At 38.6% G+C, this 19769-nt stretch overlaps 1 protein-coding gene across 4 annotated transcripts in view; it reads right to left on the bottom strand.

The window, feature by feature from the left end:
- The window catches only part of LOC130915891 (lactadherin-like), a 67600-nt gene that overhangs the window by 30591 nt on the left and 17240 nt on the right, over positions 1-19769 (bottom strand). For all 4 annotated transcript variants that reach the window (XM_057836069.1, XM_057836071.1, XM_057836070.1 and 1 more), the window contains exons 2-3: positions 5448-5570; positions 5234-5365 (exon numbers count right to left, since the gene is read on the bottom strand). In XM_057836069.1, the coding sequence (XP_057692052.1) occupies positions 5234-5365; positions 5448-5570 (255 nt within the window). The remainder of the gene's footprint in view (positions 1-5233; positions 5366-5447; positions 5571-19769) is intronic.

Here is a 19769-nt window from a genome sequence, read left to right as displayed (position 1 = left end):
TTCAATTTTGGGGGGGAGGGGTGGGGGTGGGGGTTCAAATCTCCTAAAGTACTGAAATGCAAAGAAAACGTTTAGCAGTTTTTTCTATAACACATACAACTGATTTTCATTCAAAATTGTATTTTTTTCAATGATTTGCAAAATAAAAATTGACAAAAACAGCAATAACCCCAACCTCCATCTCCTAATTTTTATTTTCCCTCATCTTCTCACATACTAAATGCCAAATCTCAATTTAAACTACTTAAGAACATTGGATGTATCATAAAATTGAAGTTAATGTAAACATTCATTCATTTTCCATGCCGCTTTTCCTCACGAGGGTCGCGGAGGTGCTGGAGCCTATCCCAGCTAACTACGGGGACACCCTGAACTGGTTGCCAGCCAATCGCAGGGCACAAGGAGACATACAACCATTCACGCACACCTACGGACAATTTAGAGTGCTTAATCAGCCTACCATGCATGTTTTTGGGATGTGGGAGGAAACCGGAGTTCCCGGAGGAAACCCAGCCCGGGATTGAACCCTTGATCTCAGAACTGTGAGGCGGACGTGCTAACCACTCAGCCACCGTGCCGCCTTAATGTAAACATTTATTTATTTATTTATTTTATTATTTTTTTTATAATAAAGATGTAAGTAACATACATTCAGAAAAATAAGTACAAATGACATATTATGCAGAGTGAAATGGACTATATTTTGAAGATCGTGCAAAGATTGACTTTTTTTAAATCATAAGGAAATTAATCTTAGATAAATGAACAAATATAAGTCCAAAGTGCACATTGACAGCTAAGATGTTCTGAACCTCCTCATCAGAGCATACAAAACTAAATGATAATTAAGCCTCCTCAACTCTTTCGTTGCTCTAATAGATTTGATCCATTTTATGTTGCATTGCCCTTTTTTGTCGCATCAATTCAACAACCTTTTTTTTTTTTTTTTTAGCTGTTCCAGAAAAAATGCACATTTGAACTAATCACAGCTAACTATCTCTGCTGATCACATGTCAGTTTGTCAGCCAATTGAACGGATAAATGATGAGTCCAGGCGTTTTGCTTTTGCTGCATGCATTCCCACATTCATGTGACTCATCATCGTCAGACTCTGATAACTGCAGCAGCTGGGGAAACCTTTTTTTACATAGCGTTATCACAGTTGCCGTCATATTTTCGGAATCAAAGCACCGTGTACCGGAACAGCATTCTGGCCCTGAATCTTATACCGGAACTTCGTTCCTGACCGTTCCGCCTCACTTTCACCCCTGGACAAAGGTCATATACAAAGAAAAGACCCACCAATTTTATCACTGCCCCCACTCAAAGCTCAACTGCTGACTGACACCTACAGCTCTGTTAATTATTTTTTTAAAAGATTTAAAACTTTAAAGAAATAAAGTGGGCCATTCATCATGATCTCTCCAAGAGATATCAGTGGTTGTGGTGTGTTTCCTCTATACGTGCAGGTACATAATTTGCAGTAGATGTATATTTTACAGCAATGTTGCACAAAAAAGGTGTCACTGTTTAATAAATGACTTGAACAGTATTTTTTTTTTCTATTTTGAAATATCCCCCCCGTTTCAACAGTTGTATCGTAGAATATCATGTATCAAATTTTGGACCAATATATCGATAATCGCTGTATCGTGATATAGCAAGATAATCGTTATCATGAGCCGGGTATCGCGAATCGTATCGTATCTTCAGGTCCCCCGAGGTTCCCACTCCTAGTTATTTGTGTCCCCTTTTTGGAAATCGAAATATGAACACCCTGGAATGACGCACAGCCAGCATGAGTAGTAGGGGTGTAACGGTACACAAAAATCTCAGTTTGGTACGTACCTCGGTTCGGTTCATTTTCGGGACAATAAGAAAACAAAATTCAAAATATAAATGTGCTAGTTGTTTATTACACACTTTTGTGCTTTCAACAATAGGAACAGTAGCCTATACAAAGCTAGAATTCTGCTCAAAAAGTAGCGGGTATTTAAAGATAATCCAACAACAATTTGCCTTTCAGACCCCGTGTATTGGTCAGCTTTCTTTCTGAAAGAAAGAGGAAAAAAGAAGTCTTGTGCTAAAGAGAAAAGCAATCCCTATGACAAAGATTTTAACATGTATTTTACAAATCAAATGCCTCGATGAAATTTTTTTTCTTCTGAATGGTTTTCAAAAGGTTTATTGGTGGATTTTCTCAAGTTAAATAAAGCACCACACAGAAATTAATAAATTTAATTGTGTAAGCAGGATCTGTGTATTATTCTTATTATTTAATTACAGGTGTTTTAGCTCATTTCAATTCATATTATTTAAATGGGCTATTATTTATTTTTATTATGTGTTTGTATTTTACAAATGTGATGTAGTATCCACTTATATTGTATATTTTATGTTGTATACCTTTAGCTCCTATGAATATTAGTTCCTACTTGTTTTGTTGTGGTAGAAGGGTTTTGTATTGAACACGGGGCCGTGTTGGTTATTATTATAGCAGAGAAGACAACTGTAAATCAACAAAGACAAGTCAACTGTGCCCCGATCTACCACTCAAGAGATCTGATGGACTCAAAAAGTGGGTTACGAAGTTTAGTTTGAAAATCGACTGGATCCACCGTATTTTTACACGAGTGACTTCCGGTCTGCCCGGTCTGCTAGGTAGAAGTATTGACGCAGGAGGGCCACGTCTTGCGTCAAATAAATAAACTCTGCCGTTCTTTTCGCATGCATTGCGTTGAGCCGCTTCTGGGACGCGTCTAACACGCGGCCGCACTGCGACTGGTGTGCATTGGCTGATTGTCTTTAACGGCCACGTTTCACTGCGTTCTCGCGGCGGCCACGGTGTCGCGCCGTTGACGTTTCTAATTTACTGTCCTACCGTGTTGGTCCTCATTATAGTAGAGAAGACGGAGTAAATATAATCAACACAAAGAAACTGTAACCCAATCGACTTAGAGCCTCGAAAAGTAAGGGTTACATTACGTCAAACTCGTTCGGTACGACTCCGTTCCGAACCGAGCACCAAGTACCGGAACAGTTCAATACGAATACATGTACCGTTACACCCTTAAGGAGTAGTCATTTGTTTTTATGCTTCTGCGCATGAGGGTCAGTTTGCTCAGCGCGTGTCGGACTGCGAATTGGTGTGCATGTGTAATACTTGAACGGGCTGAATGGATAAAGGCTTGTCTGAACGGGCACGCCAAAAAACAGACCAAAAAAAAAATAATAATAATTCGGAATTGTGCATTAAGACCTGCAGTAGGAACCTAGCATTTATGGGTTAACATGGGCCCATGCCTGACTGCATATGAATAACAAAAGATGTATGCATTGGAAGGTCGAAGCAGATTGTCGCGCAGGCACCTGATCGAGGACATTTGTCCAGGCTGGCCGGCTTTAATTGTTCTTTTCGGAATAAATGTATTAATCTTAGGTGATGATTGCCTTCTTATTGTTCCTGAATTGTGTGTCATCATCTGAAAAAAATGTGAAAACTGGGAGGAAAAAAAAAACAAAAAAACAACATGTTTCTTCTTCAGTTCCCTTTTTTTTTTTTTTTTTTTCTCTTCAAATCAATGGCTACATTTACCGTATTGGCCCGAATATAAGACGACGCTGATTATAAGACGACCCCCTCTTTTTCAAGACTCAAGTTTGAAAAAAGACTTTTTGAACACCAAATTATTTTTATACAGAAAATAATTACAGTACATCAGAAACAAATGATTATGACAATATATTTGAGAGAAAAAAGCATGTTATTTTGCCTCATTCAAATCTTAATATCTGAACATTTAAATATGTAAACTTAAGTGGAAATACATTTGTAAATGAATGACTTCTGGTTTTTGAAATATAAATAAACAAATCTATTGTGATAAAACAGCAAAATTGCAATAACTGCATTAACCATCAAAGTGAAGTCTCAATGTAATTGTAGTCTTGAAACAAATCTGAAGAAGGAAAAACACTGCAATAAAGTAATGCCAACTGGTTAAATTTGAGATGTCATGACAGAAAATCGCTTCAATGATATCTGGCGCTATCTAGCGTCGTGAATGGGTATAATGTCAAGACCGCTGAGATCATGACAGAACATCACTTTATTGATATCTGGCGCCATCTCGCGTCGTGAATGGGTATAACATCTAGACCGCGAATAGAAGACGACCCCGCTTTTTCAATCTGATTTCAATGCAAAAAACACCGTCTTATATTCGGGCCAATACGGTACTTCGACAAAATTTCTTTAATCCCATTAGTTTTCAGATTAAAATTAAGACCGGATGCACCCTTTTCATGGACACTAAAAATTAGAGGTGCACGATAATTATCGGTCCGATAATAGGAATTATGACGTCATCTCAATAAATCCGATAACATAATATATTATCGGCCCTATCAATAATATTTATGGCACGTTGTCGGAATGGGATTTGTGCGTTTGTTTCCACTCCTGTTTTTCCAGTATGCAAAGTTTTGTTACTGTCTTTGTTTTGTTCATTATAATAATGATCATGTCATCATGAAAGTTCTGGTTCGGTCAAAGGCAAATCTAAGCTGAATCAACCACTAGTATTTTTTACCTACAGGTGTTCAAAAACTGAATATACATCGAAAAATTATATATATATTATCTGTTATCGTATCGGCATCAGCTTTGAGGAGCAGGAAGTTATCGTTATCGATATCGGTTTTTAAAAAATGGATATCGTGCACCCCTACTAAAAATATTGATCCGATTAGGACTTGCGTGTTCATGTATCAGTTCCCGTAACAAATATTTTGACGTGCGCATATTAATACTGCCTTCGTGTGGTGTCGTAATTATGGTAAGCAACCAAGCTTTTCAAAAAGATGAATTGTTGGTTTATTGTTTTTGTTTTTTGTTTTTTTACTCCAGCATAATTTTTACTCCAGCATAATAACGTAGTGTAGACATTTATAAAACTCGTTATTTTAACCAAGTGTTTGCTAAAATGTTCAGTTACGATCAAGAACTTACAATTGGCATTTTGATGCATTTGCTTTTTGTAGTAGATGAATTAAAAGTTTTGCCTAAGGTTATCACAACGTCAGAATCTCATACCGGCACATGCCTAGTATGAACGCTTTTTAAGACATTACAGGACTACTAATAGCTACTTTTGTCCCTTTGAAGCCCTCAGAGCTACGGTTGTCAGAAGTAACATGATAAAATCAGGGAATTAAAATCACACAAACTCACTGGTCTGACAGTGGACGCCCTCAAATCCCGGCTGACATTTGCAGATGTACTCGGTGAAGACGTCGCCGCGTCGGGAGTGCCCTGTCGCGGTGCATATGCCGTCGTTCTTGCAAGGGTTGGGCTTGCAAGGACCTGAAGAGAGGTACAATTGTACTAAATATTATAAACGTGGCAGGATAAAACTGAAAAATTTGGTACAGTTCTTGTGGTTCACCTGTCTCAGTTTCGTTGCATGTTTCTCCGGTGAATCCGTCAGGGCAGATGCAAAAGAATGGCGTTCCGGCTTTGGTGACGCAGGTTCCACCATTTGAGCAAACGTTCACCTTGCAGAGATCACCTGCAGTGACATAAGAGGTATCAGTTCGAGCCCTTTAAAACATTGAATGCAAATTGGTGTCAGAAAATTGAACAAAACAAAACTGAAACTGATTCAGACAGATTTGTGGAAAACCCTTTTGCGTATGTGGGGGAAAATCTTTAAGTAAAGATCATGAAAAAGTGGAGCAAAAACTAAAGAGTGTAATTCTATTTCTGAGCACAATTTCTTTCACAGGAAGCAACCAGCAGAGGGTGCAATTAGTTAAGGCATACTGGTGGGGGGAGGGGAAAAATATTAACTCGATGTTGCAATCAATGTTCCCTCTAATTTTTCATATCTCTAAGCTAGACATGTGCCGGTTACCGGTTTCACGGTTTACCGTGGTGTGAAAACGCCGCGGTTTCAAAACCACTAAAATTTTCCGTCATACCTTAGTACGGTATTCGCTATTTTTCATGTGCCAAAATGCAGCCGAAGTGGCTTGGTGCGGCAGCGCTCACCCCTTCCCGTTTGTTGCCGTGAGTGTCAGTAACGCTATTCTGCTAAATAGCCAGCAAACCCAAAAACAAATCCTCCAAACACAAGGCGTACTTTTCTTCAATTTATTGAGCTCTCAAATCGTGGTGAAATATACAAATGAATACATTTAAAACGTTGTACAACTGTATTTTTCCATGTGTGATTAAGTTCAACAGGATAGCAGTAGCACCATGAAAAAGTTCGCTAAAAACAAAACACACATTTTCCTTTCAAATTCAATATACAAACTAACTAAAACTTACAAAGACGAATGTTAGCCTAGGCTAAGCTGGGAGAGCCGCTTCGTCGAGGTTTTATGTCTCACAGCCGCTGAGTGAGAGACAAGCTTGAATGAAGGGGGGGAAAGAAAAAGAATCACGTCAAAGATCGCTAATTGAGAAAGGAGGTCTCACTCCTCACTTTTTTTTTTTTTTAGATGAAACCTTTCCTCAACAATATTTACATTTTAACTAATTCATAAAACTAACTTATACATTTTTAACTAACTTATTAACTTATGAATTCTTTGTTCTTTTTAACACAAAGGCATGGCATCATGTAGACTAGAGTTGACACAGTGGCTGAAAATGGCGAAACTTCACTTGAGCTTCCCCCCTCAAAAAAAGTCATACAGTATATAATTTTAATTTTATTTAGACGTCTTTTTACTTTTTATAGCAATTATTTTGTTCTTACTCTAATATTGAGCAACTTGAGCTGTGGCTGTGGGTATAGTCTAGGTTCTATTTATTTTAATTTTATATAAAATATTTGTTATTTTTTGTTAATTTATTTATTTTGACATTATATTCATGTTCCAATTTGCAAATATGTTTTGAAAAAAAATCCTCTTCAATGGAATTTTTTTTTTTTTTTTTTTTTTAAACCCATACATCTCAAAATTTTGGAGCTATAATTGCAATACCGTGATACCGTGAAACCGCGGTATTTTTGCTCACGGTTATCGTACCGTGAAAATCTCATACCGGCACATGCCTACTCTAAGCAGATACACAAGCTCCCTGAGCACACTGAGGACCACTGTGAGCAACATCAGATGTGTACCCTGTGGCCACACACCAATATCACACCTGTTCAAAACCTTGGATCATAGCAAGTTACATGGCTTATTAAAAGAATCAAATTACAGCAGCAATTTTCATTAGTTTACTTTCAATATAATTGAACTGGCCCACTTAAGATGAAAAAGACAATATAATTGATGTACTGTGTTGTCGCGATCAGTACTTATTCTCTCCTGCCCTGTTTGTGGGAGCAGTAATCCCGGGCACAGGTGTTAAGTGGGCAGCCGGTGAGGCATTAACAATAGAAGAATAGATAAAGAAATGAATGAATAAATGAATGAAGAAAAATGCGAACACAGGAAAAACATCAAGTTGCTACAGATGTTTCAGTTTCAGAAAGCAGTGCACTGCCATGCTTTGCATAAACATTTTATTAATGTTTATGCACTTTAACTTGTCCAGCTGTTCAGTGATTACATGACGCGACCACGACCAGATATATCGGTTTAATATCGATTTCGGATTAGGACAAAATCGTGATATCGGTTAAAAGACTCAAACTCAACAGATAGTGACCTGTAAATGCCTCAAAAATTGAAAAGAATGCTCTTGTTTCGGACGAACGAACGCTCATTCGCCTCTCCCACTCTAAATTGATTGGGCATCTAGCGCAGTCAATGGCAGCCATTGAGTTAAGACAGACAATTCTAGTAGAACATTTTGGTGCGTCTACTATTGATACTCTATATTAACTCATTTGCTCCCAAAAACGTATAAATACATTCTATTTTTAATTGTTTCAGTGTCCCAAAAACGTATTTATACGTCTTTTACGGTTTTTTTTCCACAAGAGACATCTCTAGGTTCTGATGCAACTTCGCTCCAAAGCACAATGCTAAAAATCCCTTTTAAAGCAATAAAACCTGCCACTGGAGGGCAGTAGCGCATTTGGTAAGACCCGCAATCAGATTCAACGGAACGAATGGCTGGGCCGCACGGCGGAAGATGACCAAATGGACGACCAGGACGCCAGGCGCGGGAAGTCCTAGCAGGACAATCGGGAGGACATCCGGGACGCCAGGCGACGAACGACCAAGTGCGACGACCAGGAGAATGTCCAGGATGCCAGGCGGCGGACGACCGAGCAGAACAACCGGGAGGACGCCAGGGATGCCAGGCGCTGGACGACCGAGCAGAACGACTGGGACCACCAGTGCAGCGGACGATGCCGTTGAGTCCGTGCTGCTCGCAGAGCAGAGCCCGCGCAGCCGTGCTCGGCCGCTTGCGTCCCCCGAATCCTCCAGTGTCCTGCACGGAAACGCGCTGGGCCAAACCAGTTCCCCCCCAGGAACACAACATGCCCCACACAAATTCCCTAGGCGAACTCCACCACGAGGCAGTGGTCACCACAAACGAAAGACTAAAAAAAAAAAAATCAAGCTTGATGAGACACTACGGACGGTGACGAGGGAAAAGCCCACCCTGTCCACCAAGACAGCCAAGACAGCCACGGTTGCACAACAGCGCCATCTCCCAGCCCAACAGTCCAGCCATGGGCAAATAAATTGTTACTTTGCTATCAAAAGCTCTATTTGTCTTGTTGTTTATGTTATTTTTAGAAGTAAAACAGTATTCAGATGTTTGGGTTGTCACAAAAGCAAAAAATAGCTGTGTTAAAGTCAAAGTTATGTTTGAAAATTTATGCTTTTACAAAAAGCTCAATTTGTCTGTTTTTGCATCAGATATTAGAAAATAATGCTGATTTCTAAAGAATGGAAAAAGATATGAACTAACTTTTTTTTTCCTGCTGAGAGTCTAATCTAGCAATAGAACAGAATTTTCTGTTGGCCTTGCAAAATCAGTCAAAATCCAGTAAAACTGCCGGGAGCGAAGGGGGTTGCACCGGTGAAAATGGCTGGGAGTGAATGAGGTAAGAGTTTTAACTCAACTTTTAAGAGCCAGGTGATTGGACCTCCATCATTGTTAATGGCACTAAAAGTGCTACATTCCCTCAACTTTTGAAGCAGTTGCTGCTGACCCTTCCATTCCTGAAGGAAAGAATGGATCCTTCCTTCACTACAATTTGGAGAAGAAGCAAACTGCTCCAAGTCAGATGCCATATCCTGAACAGCTGAGTAAGCTCAAACAGTGTAAACATAATACAGAGACAGGATGCTTCCAGGCTGCACAAACGGACAATGTGGAAGTTTTCCACTCTTGTGGTGAAAGAGGCAGCCTGCCAGCCAGGATAAAAAAAAAAAAAAAAAAACACCTAAACATTCGAAATTAATAACATAAGCCACGCTATTCTAAATAATATCTTTTCCCCATAGGAAATAACGCGAAGGGAATTAATTCATTTAGGGTCAGCATTATATAAGTTTATTAGGGATGGGACGACACACCTAAACTCACATTCTAGGGTCACAATATAATACAATATCAAAAAATGTTTTAAGAAAAAACTATGTAATTAAAACTTATTTTTGTTTCAGTTACACATTCAAACGCAGTACTACAAACTAAACTATAAAGCGGCCGCAAAAAAACACAATGGCAATCACCTGTCATCTCGCATTTTGTCGATTTTGGGTTTTTCCGATTTCGGGCTGTGAAAGTTATCTAAAACAAGTGAAATAGTTTCCACATATAAATAAATAAAATAAAGTTTATAAAGCTTAACACTAGGGTTGTTCCGATCAAGTTTTTTTTTGCTCCCGATCCGATTCCGATCGTTTTAGTTTGAGTATCTGCCGATCCCAATATTTCCCAATCCGATTGCTTTTTTTTTTGCTCCCGATTCAATTCCAATCATTCCCGATAATTTTTCCCAATCATATACATTTTGGCAATACATTAAGAAAAAATTAATAAAACTCGGACGAATATATACATTCAACATACAGTACATAAGTACTGTATTTGTTTATCATGACAATAAATCCTCAAGATGGCATTTACGTTACTAACATTCTTTCTGTGAGAGGGATCCACGGATAGGAAGACTTGTAATTCTTAAAGGATAAATGTGACTTTGTATATTGTGACTAAATATTGCCATCTAGTGTATCTGTTGAGCTTTCAGTAAATGATACTGTAGCCATTTAACTGTTCTGCCCAAATGCATGATGGGATGTGCAACCATGACCGTGCGTAGTGGTACCAATTGATACATCTTCTCTGCGTTGGGAAATACTACCTTTCTTCCCCACAATATTTCTAATTGTTAAGAGGGGGATTGTAAGGCTTTAGCCAATTAAAAAAGGCTTCAAGGCTGCCAAAATTCTCTCTACTCATTTTACGTTGCCTTTTAGCTCTATGTATACGTAAAACGGTGCCATTATAGATTGAACGCGACAATGCTTGAGTGGGTAGTGCAGCGCATGCGTTTAATTGCGTTAAATATTTTAATGTTATTACCGCCGTTAACGCGATAAATTTGATAGCGCTACTTTAAGCCAAAACTAAAGACTCTGGATGAGTGTAAGACATTTTGTCTGTAACGTGAAATACAATTAGAAAACGATTTAATTAAAAAATGTATATACAGTGGGGAAAACAAAACAAGTATTTGATACACTGCCAATGGGAAAACCCATTGGCAGTGTATCAAATACTTGTTCTCCCACATATACACACACATATATATATATGTATTAAAAAAGGCATGCCTGATATTTTTTTGCCGATTCCGATACTATGAAAATGACGTGGTCGGCATCCCGATCGGTCGGGACATCTTTACTTAACATTGTGGCAAAACCATTATTATTATGGTGGTAATTTGATTGTCTAATGGCAGTCTTATGGCGCCGCTGTTAAAGTATTACCAAATACCATAACTAGCAACTAATCAAACAACAGGAACAGTAACTATAAATAATTTGCATATAACAATGAATTTTGATTGATATTTATATCTGGAGCACTGCAATACATGCTAGGGGGCATGTTGAACAACAACAGCGTTGACAGCAGGTGGCAGCAGAGGTTGTCTCCCCCAAGGGAGCAGTGATGGCCAAATGAAGCTTCTTGAAGTAATGAAGCTTCGAAGCCAATTGATTCAAATCTTCATGGTGGCATAGACTTCATAATGTTGTGACATGACACATTGAAATTCACTACATCACGCCTTCCCTAAGGGGGCCGTCCCACACTCTGCTTCATTTATTAGCAGTCGGTCACACGCAGCGATCTAACGCCGGATTTAGGGTAAAAAGTATGAAAGCTGAACTGCTTACAAACAGGAAGGACCGTCTCAGGAGTGATTTGTTCGAGGATTCAAAGTAATTATTATATTTTTCATGCCATGCACGCATTTTAATCAATGGGAGAAATTAGCATCTACAGCATTGGCATTATACTTCGCAATATATACGTACAATAACTGCTAACTGCCCAGTTTTTTGCTTTTAACCAAGAATCGAGACTATTTTACGTCCATATCGATAAAGAATTCAGGGATTTTAGCATTTATTCACAAGAATTTAATAGAAAAGCTCTCTGTTTACGTGGCAGCCGCTAATTTGCTTACCGACTAGCATCATAGTTAGCAATATTTACGTAAAATAAATGCTAACTGCAGTTTTTTTGCTTTTAACCAAGAATCGAGACTTTTTTACATCCATATCTATAAAGAATTCAGGGATTTAGGCATTTATTCACAAGAATTTAACGGAAAAAGCTCTTTGTTTACATATGGCGGCCACGTATTTGCTTACCGACTAGCATCATAGTTCGTAATATTTACGTAAAATTTGCTTTTGACCAAAAAGCGAGACTGTTTGACGTCCATATCTATAAAGAATACAGGAATTTAAGCATGATTCACAAGAATTTAACGGAAAAAGCTCTTTACATATGGCGGCCGTGTATTTGCCACGTATTTGCTTACCGACTAGCATCATTGTTCATAACATTTACGTAAAATTTGCTTCTGACCAAAAATCGAGACTGTTTTACGTCCATATCTATAAAGAATACAGGGATTTAAGCATTTATTCACAAGGATATTCAATGGAAAAAGTTCTTTGTAATATGGCTGCCGCTAATTTGCTTACCGTCTAGCAGCATCGTTCGCAATATTAACATAAAATAATTGTAAACTGCATTTTTTTTGCTTTTAACCAAGAATCGAGACCGTGTTACGTCCATATCCATAAAGAATACAGGGGTTTAAGCATATATTCACAAGAATTTTCAACGGAAAACGCTCTTTGTGTTTCCACTCTGTCAGCTTTGAATCGGCCCCGCGCCCCGTCAATACATTATGAAGTCTATGACGGTGGTTCATTTGGTCTTATGACAGTCGTATGATGCCACTGTCGAATAAAATGTTACCAAATACTATAAATAGCAATTAACCAAACAACTGGAACACTCACTGAATAAATAATTAGAACAGAACATGAATTTTGATGGTTATCTACATCTGGAGCCCTGCAATGCATGCTAGGAGGAATGTGTTACCTATGAACCCAGATAAATGAACAAATAAGCCGCATTAGACTATAAGATTCAAAATTAAAGAAAAAAGTAGCGGCTTATAGTACTAAAATTACAGTAGTTTTGTTCATTTTGCAATTAACATCCTGATACTGCTGCATATAAATATTCTCTTACTCTCATTTCCCAAAATCTAAAATTGAACTCCCAACTTTGAAACAAACCATTTCAGAGGTTCCAACATGTATATAGAGAAGTGCACACGCAGACATGCTTCATACATGTAGACAGTCAAGGCCAAGTTAACAATTACGATAATTGTTATTGAGGGTGGACCGCAACTGTAAAATTGATGGTTTGGAATCTGTACTGTCGCCAAAACATGCTAAAAAAGAGCCTTGGCCTTGTTTTCTCACAGATTCTGCCACCTCACCTCCAAGAAAACAGACCTGAAGAAGTATTTTTAAACACCCACAATTTTCATAGACATGTCATTCTCAGGCCAATTTCAAGACATTGTCACTCTGCATGAGCCGCTCGCTCCTCGTAAACTGCATAGCGAGATAATCTAATTACGTAGGCTCTAATTAGAAGCGCTAAACGCAGCCCACTATTTTAATCTTACGTGCAAAATAAAGTCTAGTCAACAACATGGCTCGATTTAATTGTAATCCATTTAGACACGCGAGAGCCAGACGAGGCTACCTTAGGGAACGAACTGTGCTTCAAACGAAATAGTTTGCGTCTAATGGCGCCGTAACCTTTGGCCGCTTCGTATCTGTAAGGAGTCTCGGGCGATTGGCCTTGCTGCCCATTTTATCTCGAGGAAGGAACAAAGCTCTCGCCCTCCCTTCCTTTAGAAATAACATTGCTGTATAACAAGAGGCAAAGTTGAAGAGTCTTAATAAAAACCATTGGACATTTGTGACGCATCAGTCAAGGCGGTTGCGGTTAACCCGCCGAAGCCTCCCGGAAAATGGCAGTTGTGATGCCAGCACTGGGATAAGCGTGTCAAAGTAAACAAGACAGATCAGATAGGAAAAGTATTTCTCATTCTATCATGTCCTTGAGCAGAGACATTTCAACGGTGAGCTTACGAGGCTGAACATGAAAAAAATGTTAGCATTAGTGCTGCAATGATTAATCGAATAACTCGAGTAATTTGATTAGAAAAAAATATTACAATTTTTTGTTGCTTTGAGTATTCGTTTAAAATGGTGTTGTAATGGTTTGTTTTGAAAGTGTTTGCATTTAGTTTACTTGATTTGGGTGGATACGCCGCCCTCTAGGGGCGACAGTGAATATAACTAGAGGCGTGGGAAATTTCCGATTCTTGTAATCAAATAATAAGAATAATACACAGATCCTGCTTACACAATTAAATTTATTAATTTCTGTGTGGCGCTTTAACTAAAGAAAATCCACCAATAAAGCTTTTGAAAACCGTTCATAAGAAAAAAAGAATGATTCATTGACGCATTTCATTTGTAAAATACATGTTAAAATCTTTGTCTTTGGGATTGCTCCTCTCTTTAGCACAGGTCTTTTTTTTTTCTTTCTTTCTTTCAGAAAGAAAGCTTACCAATACACGGGGTCTGAAAGGCAAATTGTTGTTGGACTATTATCTTTAAATACCCGCTACTTTTTGAGCAGAATTATAGCTTTGTATAGGCTAATGTTCCTATTGTTGAAAGCACAAAAGTGTGTAATAAACAACTAGCACATTTATATTTTGCATTTTGTTTTCATACTGTACTGAAAATGAACCAAACCGTGACCTCAAAACCGAGGTACGTACCGAACTGAGATTTTTGTGTACCGTTACACCCCTAAATTCCACATTTTCTGGAAACGAAGAGTCTTTAGAAATAAGACTTCTTTTACCAATATGCTTTGTTTTCACAGATTTCTGTAATATTTCGCATGTTCAAAGGGTTACCGCTTTACTTAGTCTTGGTTTGAAACGTTCTGCATCTGGAGTAACTTATGTACACCACCAAACAACGCACAACTTGACATGGAAATACATATTAGCGAAGTTGCTGATTAGCATAGCGCTAAATAGCAACATCTCAAAAACAACAATAAAGGCTAAACAGTATAAGAGGGTTCGTGTAATTTTATATATTTTTTTAAACTAAATACTAGACATCAATTAATGATTCTAAGCTATAAATGATAGACATTTCTAATAATAAAAATAATTACCTACCGTATTTTTCGGACTACAAGTCGCACCTGAGTATAAGTCGATCCAGCCATAAAATGCCCAACGAAGAGAAAAAAAACATATACAAGTCGCACCGGAGTATAAGTCGAATTTTTGGGGGAAATTTACTTGATAAAATCCAACACATAGAACAGACTTGTCATCTTGAAAGGCAATTTAATATAAAAATACAATAGAGAAAAACATGCTAAATAAATGTACAGTGTACAGTGCATGAACAACGAAATGTGAATATACTGTCCTACGCTACGGCTCGGTCCTGGCTATCCAGCGAACTCCCAAAAGACAATGCTGGACGTCCGTATAATTTGCTGAATCAATTTGGTCCTCGATAGCAAACAGGTTCGCAACAACGTAAATAAATGATAATTAGGTACTATTACAGTAATAAGTAACAGGTTAGCATGCGTTCGCTATCATTAGCACATCGTTCAAACAACCACACAACTGGCTCCAAGTGTCCGATCGCGGGTGGAAAACACACAACAACAACAGAAAAGATGATACACGCAGGCGTTACCTCTGTAGAGATAATTTAAAAGCATAAACAATGAAAGTAGGTTCACAGCCGTCTTTTCTCTCTTGCTAGCTCGCCCACTCACTCACTCAGAGCTACGTAGCTGTCCGTCTTCTTCTGGCGTGTGAGCACTCTTCTTCACGTAAACAAGTGCGAGTGCGCCCTCACGTGGGCGTGAAAGCGCCACAAACTAAATGCATCGATTTCAAGATAAAAAAGTCAATAATACAATTAAACATACACTGCCAAAGGCAGAACGCGAACGTGGCCATAGCTATAAAGAGTTATTCAGATAACTATAGCATAAGAACATGCTAAAAACTTTACAAAACCATCAGTGTCACTGCAAAACACCAAAATAACATGTGAAATTATATCACAATGTGTTAATAATTCCACACATAAGTCACTCCTTAGTATAAGTCGCACCCCCAGCCAAAATATGAAAAAAAAAAACGCGACTTATAGTCCGAAAAATACGGTACCTTCTTTTTATGGCTGGGTTGAAACGAAAGCAGTTGTGCGGCGTCTAAACGGGGGTCTCCAGGGTAAAACGGACAAATTAAAAATAGTTCAGGGGCTTAATGCGCCATGAAACTGCAATGGCAGCATATAGACATACTGTTCGATCATACACAACACTTTTTTTGGCTTAAAAATACAACAGTTTATTTTAACCTCCTACGACCTGGCGTCCACATGTGTGGACATCACATTTTTGGTTGTCAAGACTACAATGTTAAATTTTGGACTACAAGGGCCTGGCGTCCACTTATGAGGACGTTAAACTACCACCTAGTGGTGGAAGAAGAGTGTAACAAAGCACATGTAAAATTCAAGATGGCCGACAACCCACCCAAACATTCAGCTGGCTCCTCCCAATCCAAAAGTCGACCAGGTAAAAAATTCAAAAAAATTTCATGGCTGATTCTTGCTCAGATATGTTTAGAAGTCTTCAATGTGTGTTGTGGAAGTCGAATTTTGCAAAAGTAAGAAAATTTGACGATTTACCATGCTGCTAACCTTAATGTACACATATGTGGACAGAGGGACTTAGTTTTGTTGGTTTTGTTAAACATGTCCACAAATGTGGACAAAGGGAGTTGGTTTAGAATTTGTATCTAGGGATGATTTTTTTAGTGGGTGTGAGGACCCCGTGCCACAGCCCTGTCAGCCTATCAGCGGACGCAAACGTTTGCACGAGAAATACGAGGGATATCGGTCAGATCATGGCATTGCCACATCACACACCCCCAGGAATCGCTCTCAGACACTGCAGGAAGAGGCTGATGTCTCAGGCAATGTCTTTTCATTTTTTTTGGTGCCTGTATTTTGATGTCTTGTGTACCATATCCTGCAATCAAGATGTACTGGTCTAAATCCTTGAGATTCCCTGCCATCACTGAAAAGTTCACACGTGACAGATTCTTCCGACTGAGGAGGTCACTCAAAGTGCTCATTGATGAGGATGTTTCAGAAGATCTGAAAGAGTGTGACAAGTGAGGCCTTTTCTCAACCGCATTCTGAAAGACTGCAAATCTCAGGCTCGGCCACAGTGAGTTTCCATTGATGAGCAGATGATTCCATTCACAGAGCTTGTCCATGTCGACAATATCTGTTGATGAAACCAAACCCAGTTGGCATCAAAAACTTTTTTTGTGAAACATCAAATGGTATAGTACTGGACTTTGAGATTTATCAAGGTGCAGATGGACTCCGTGAGCAACTTGAAGAACCAGGGAATCTGGGTTTGGAGCTTGGTGATCGATTGTCTGTCTCAGACTCTGTATCCTGAGAGTTCGGGTCTTAGGAGGTTAAAGAGTGGTGCTAGAGCAGAAACTGCTTTCTTGGCCTCGTCTGTGTTTTCCGCCATATACTTTTGATAAGGTGATGGGTGCAATAAATAACCTTAAAAAGAGATATCCTCCATACCCTTTTTTGTTAGATTAGATATACAGTATACATCATAGTATGTAGAAAGAACAAAAACACTAATGACTTAAGATGTCCGATTGGCATCCCAATCGATCGGGTCTGATCACGTCATTTTCAAAGTATCAGAATCGGCAAAAAAAAAAAACGGACGTGCCTTTTTTAATTTTTATTTTATTTATTTTTTTTTTTTATTAAATCGTTTTCTAATTGTATTTAACGTTACAGACAAAATGTCTTACACTCATCCAGAGTCTTTAGTTTTGGCTTAAAGTAGGGCTATCAAATTTATCGCGTTAACGGCAGTAATAACATTAAAATATTTAACGCAATTAACGCATGTGCTGCACTACTCACACATTGCCGCGTTCAATCTATAATGGCACCGTTTTACGTACAAATAGAGCTAAAAGGCAACGTAAGATGAGTAGAGAGGATTTTGGCAGCCTTTGGAGCCTTTTTTAATTGGCTTTAACCTTACAATCCCTCTCTCAACATTTAGAAATATCGTGGGACCAATGTGGGAAAGAAAGGTAGTAGTTGATCTTTTCCTTAACACCCTATGTCAGGGGTGGGCAAACTATTCCACAAAGGGCCGCAGTGGGTGCTGGTTTTTGTTGCAACCCATTAAGAGGACACATTTTCACCAATCTGCTGTTTTACAAGTGCAATCAGTCGATTGCAGTCAGGTGCTTCTCATATCTGCTGAAACTTCAATGGTTATACTATCTGTGCTGGGTCATTTTGAACAAAGACCAGGACCCACTGCGGCCCTCGAGGACCGGTTTGCCCACCCCTGCCCTATGTTATTTCCCAACGCAGAGAAGATATATCAATTGGTATCACTAAGCACAGTCATGGTTGCACTTCCCATCATGCATTTGGGCAGAAGTTAAATGGCTACAGTATCATTTACTGAAAGCTCAACAAATACACTAGATGGCAATATTTAGTCACAATATACAAAGTCACATTTATCCTTTAAGAATTACAAGTCTTTCTATCCGTGGTTCCCTCTCACAGAAAGAATGTTAATAATGTAAATGCCATCTTGAGGATTTATTGTCATAATAAACAAATACAGTACTTATGTACTGTATGTTGAATGTATATATTCGTCCATGTTTTATTCATTTTTTTCTTAATGCATTCCCGAAATGTATATGATCGGGAATGACTGGAATTGAATCGGGAGCGCAAAAAAAAAAGCAATCCGATCGGGAAATATCTGGATCGGCAGATACTCAAACTAAAACGATCGGGAGCAAAAAAAACATGATCTGAACAACCCTACTAATGACCATACCTGCAGTTTCTGGTGAATTTTCAATTATAAAACTATTCAGTCTCATTTTTTTCTGTTGAATGTTAACCCTAACAAGTTGAGTAAATATTATCAAGCTTCAAAACGTTTTTTTTTTTAGCACTTTTAGTTGTCAATGGGACATCAATATTACAAATTTGGCAAAAGATTTTGGGAATTTTTTTTTTTGATCCAAAATGTTGATTGTAATTGGTCAGTGAAGAAAACAACAGCTCTGACAAGGTTTCCTGAAAAAATGGACCCGAACCAGGCCATTGTGAGCAATTTTTTTCTTTGAAAGATAAAGGAAACATCAGAAGCATGCACATTCGCACAAAATAGGCCCAGGTGATAAAAGGACTTTCCCCACACATCAGCATCCTTCCTACTTTTCAAATAGCTCTATAATTTCCTAACTTTACTAATTGGCTACCGTTGGCTGGCAGCGATCCAACGATACTGGCACTGAAACAAACATTCAACAGCATGATGTCAGTAAATAAGTTAATGACTCATGCTATCAAGCTAACAATTTGCAAATAAATAAATCTGCCTGTGGTTTCCAAATCTACACACACCACCCACAGTAAGGACTTCCTGTTTTCAACGATGTTATCAAGTTGTCAAACAAAAATTTGACTTTAGCCGGAGAGGTCTGACATGTGTAAATAGAGATTTTCACATGGGATTACTACAATTTTTTACAAGTATTGCCTTTTAAATGGTGGTTTAAAACTCTTGAAATGTCATCAGCTAAGCCTGGAGCATTACACAATGTGGTTAGTGCAACCGCACCAAGGGCCTCGGTTGATTCGAATCGCAGCGACAGATTGGGAAGTCATGAGAGGTTTTACTTGGCAGGACAATTCATTCCCACAGGGCTGTCCTCTTTCGCAGTGAGTCACGGTCTACGCCTCGGTCTGACACAGAGGGTCCTACATGATTTCGCAAAATTTAATCCTGCAGGAATGAGGACAGAAATGGCCAGTCACGTGTACTTGAAGTACACACGGACAAAGGAACTGGGATATCAGCTCTAAAGAAAGTGGAAATGGGAGGATCATCTGGAAAAGTTCAGGAAATCAAAGTGAAATATGAAAGCGTCCGTTTCAGACTTAACCTGTTGCTTTTCTGCGATAGCATTACAAAAAAAGTTAAAAAGATTAGGAATCTTAAATAGAGATGTCCTGATCCGATATTTGGATCGGATTGGACGCCGATATGGGCAAAAAAATGCGCATCGGTA

This window comes from Corythoichthys intestinalis, chromosome 5, assembly GCF_030265065.1.
Source record: "Corythoichthys intestinalis isolate RoL2023-P3 chromosome 5, ASM3026506v1, whole genome shotgun sequence".
NCBI lineage: Eukaryota > Metazoa > Chordata > Actinopteri > Syngnathiformes > Syngnathidae > Corythoichthys > Corythoichthys intestinalis.
This window is presented reverse-complemented; position numbering and strand designations above follow the sequence as displayed.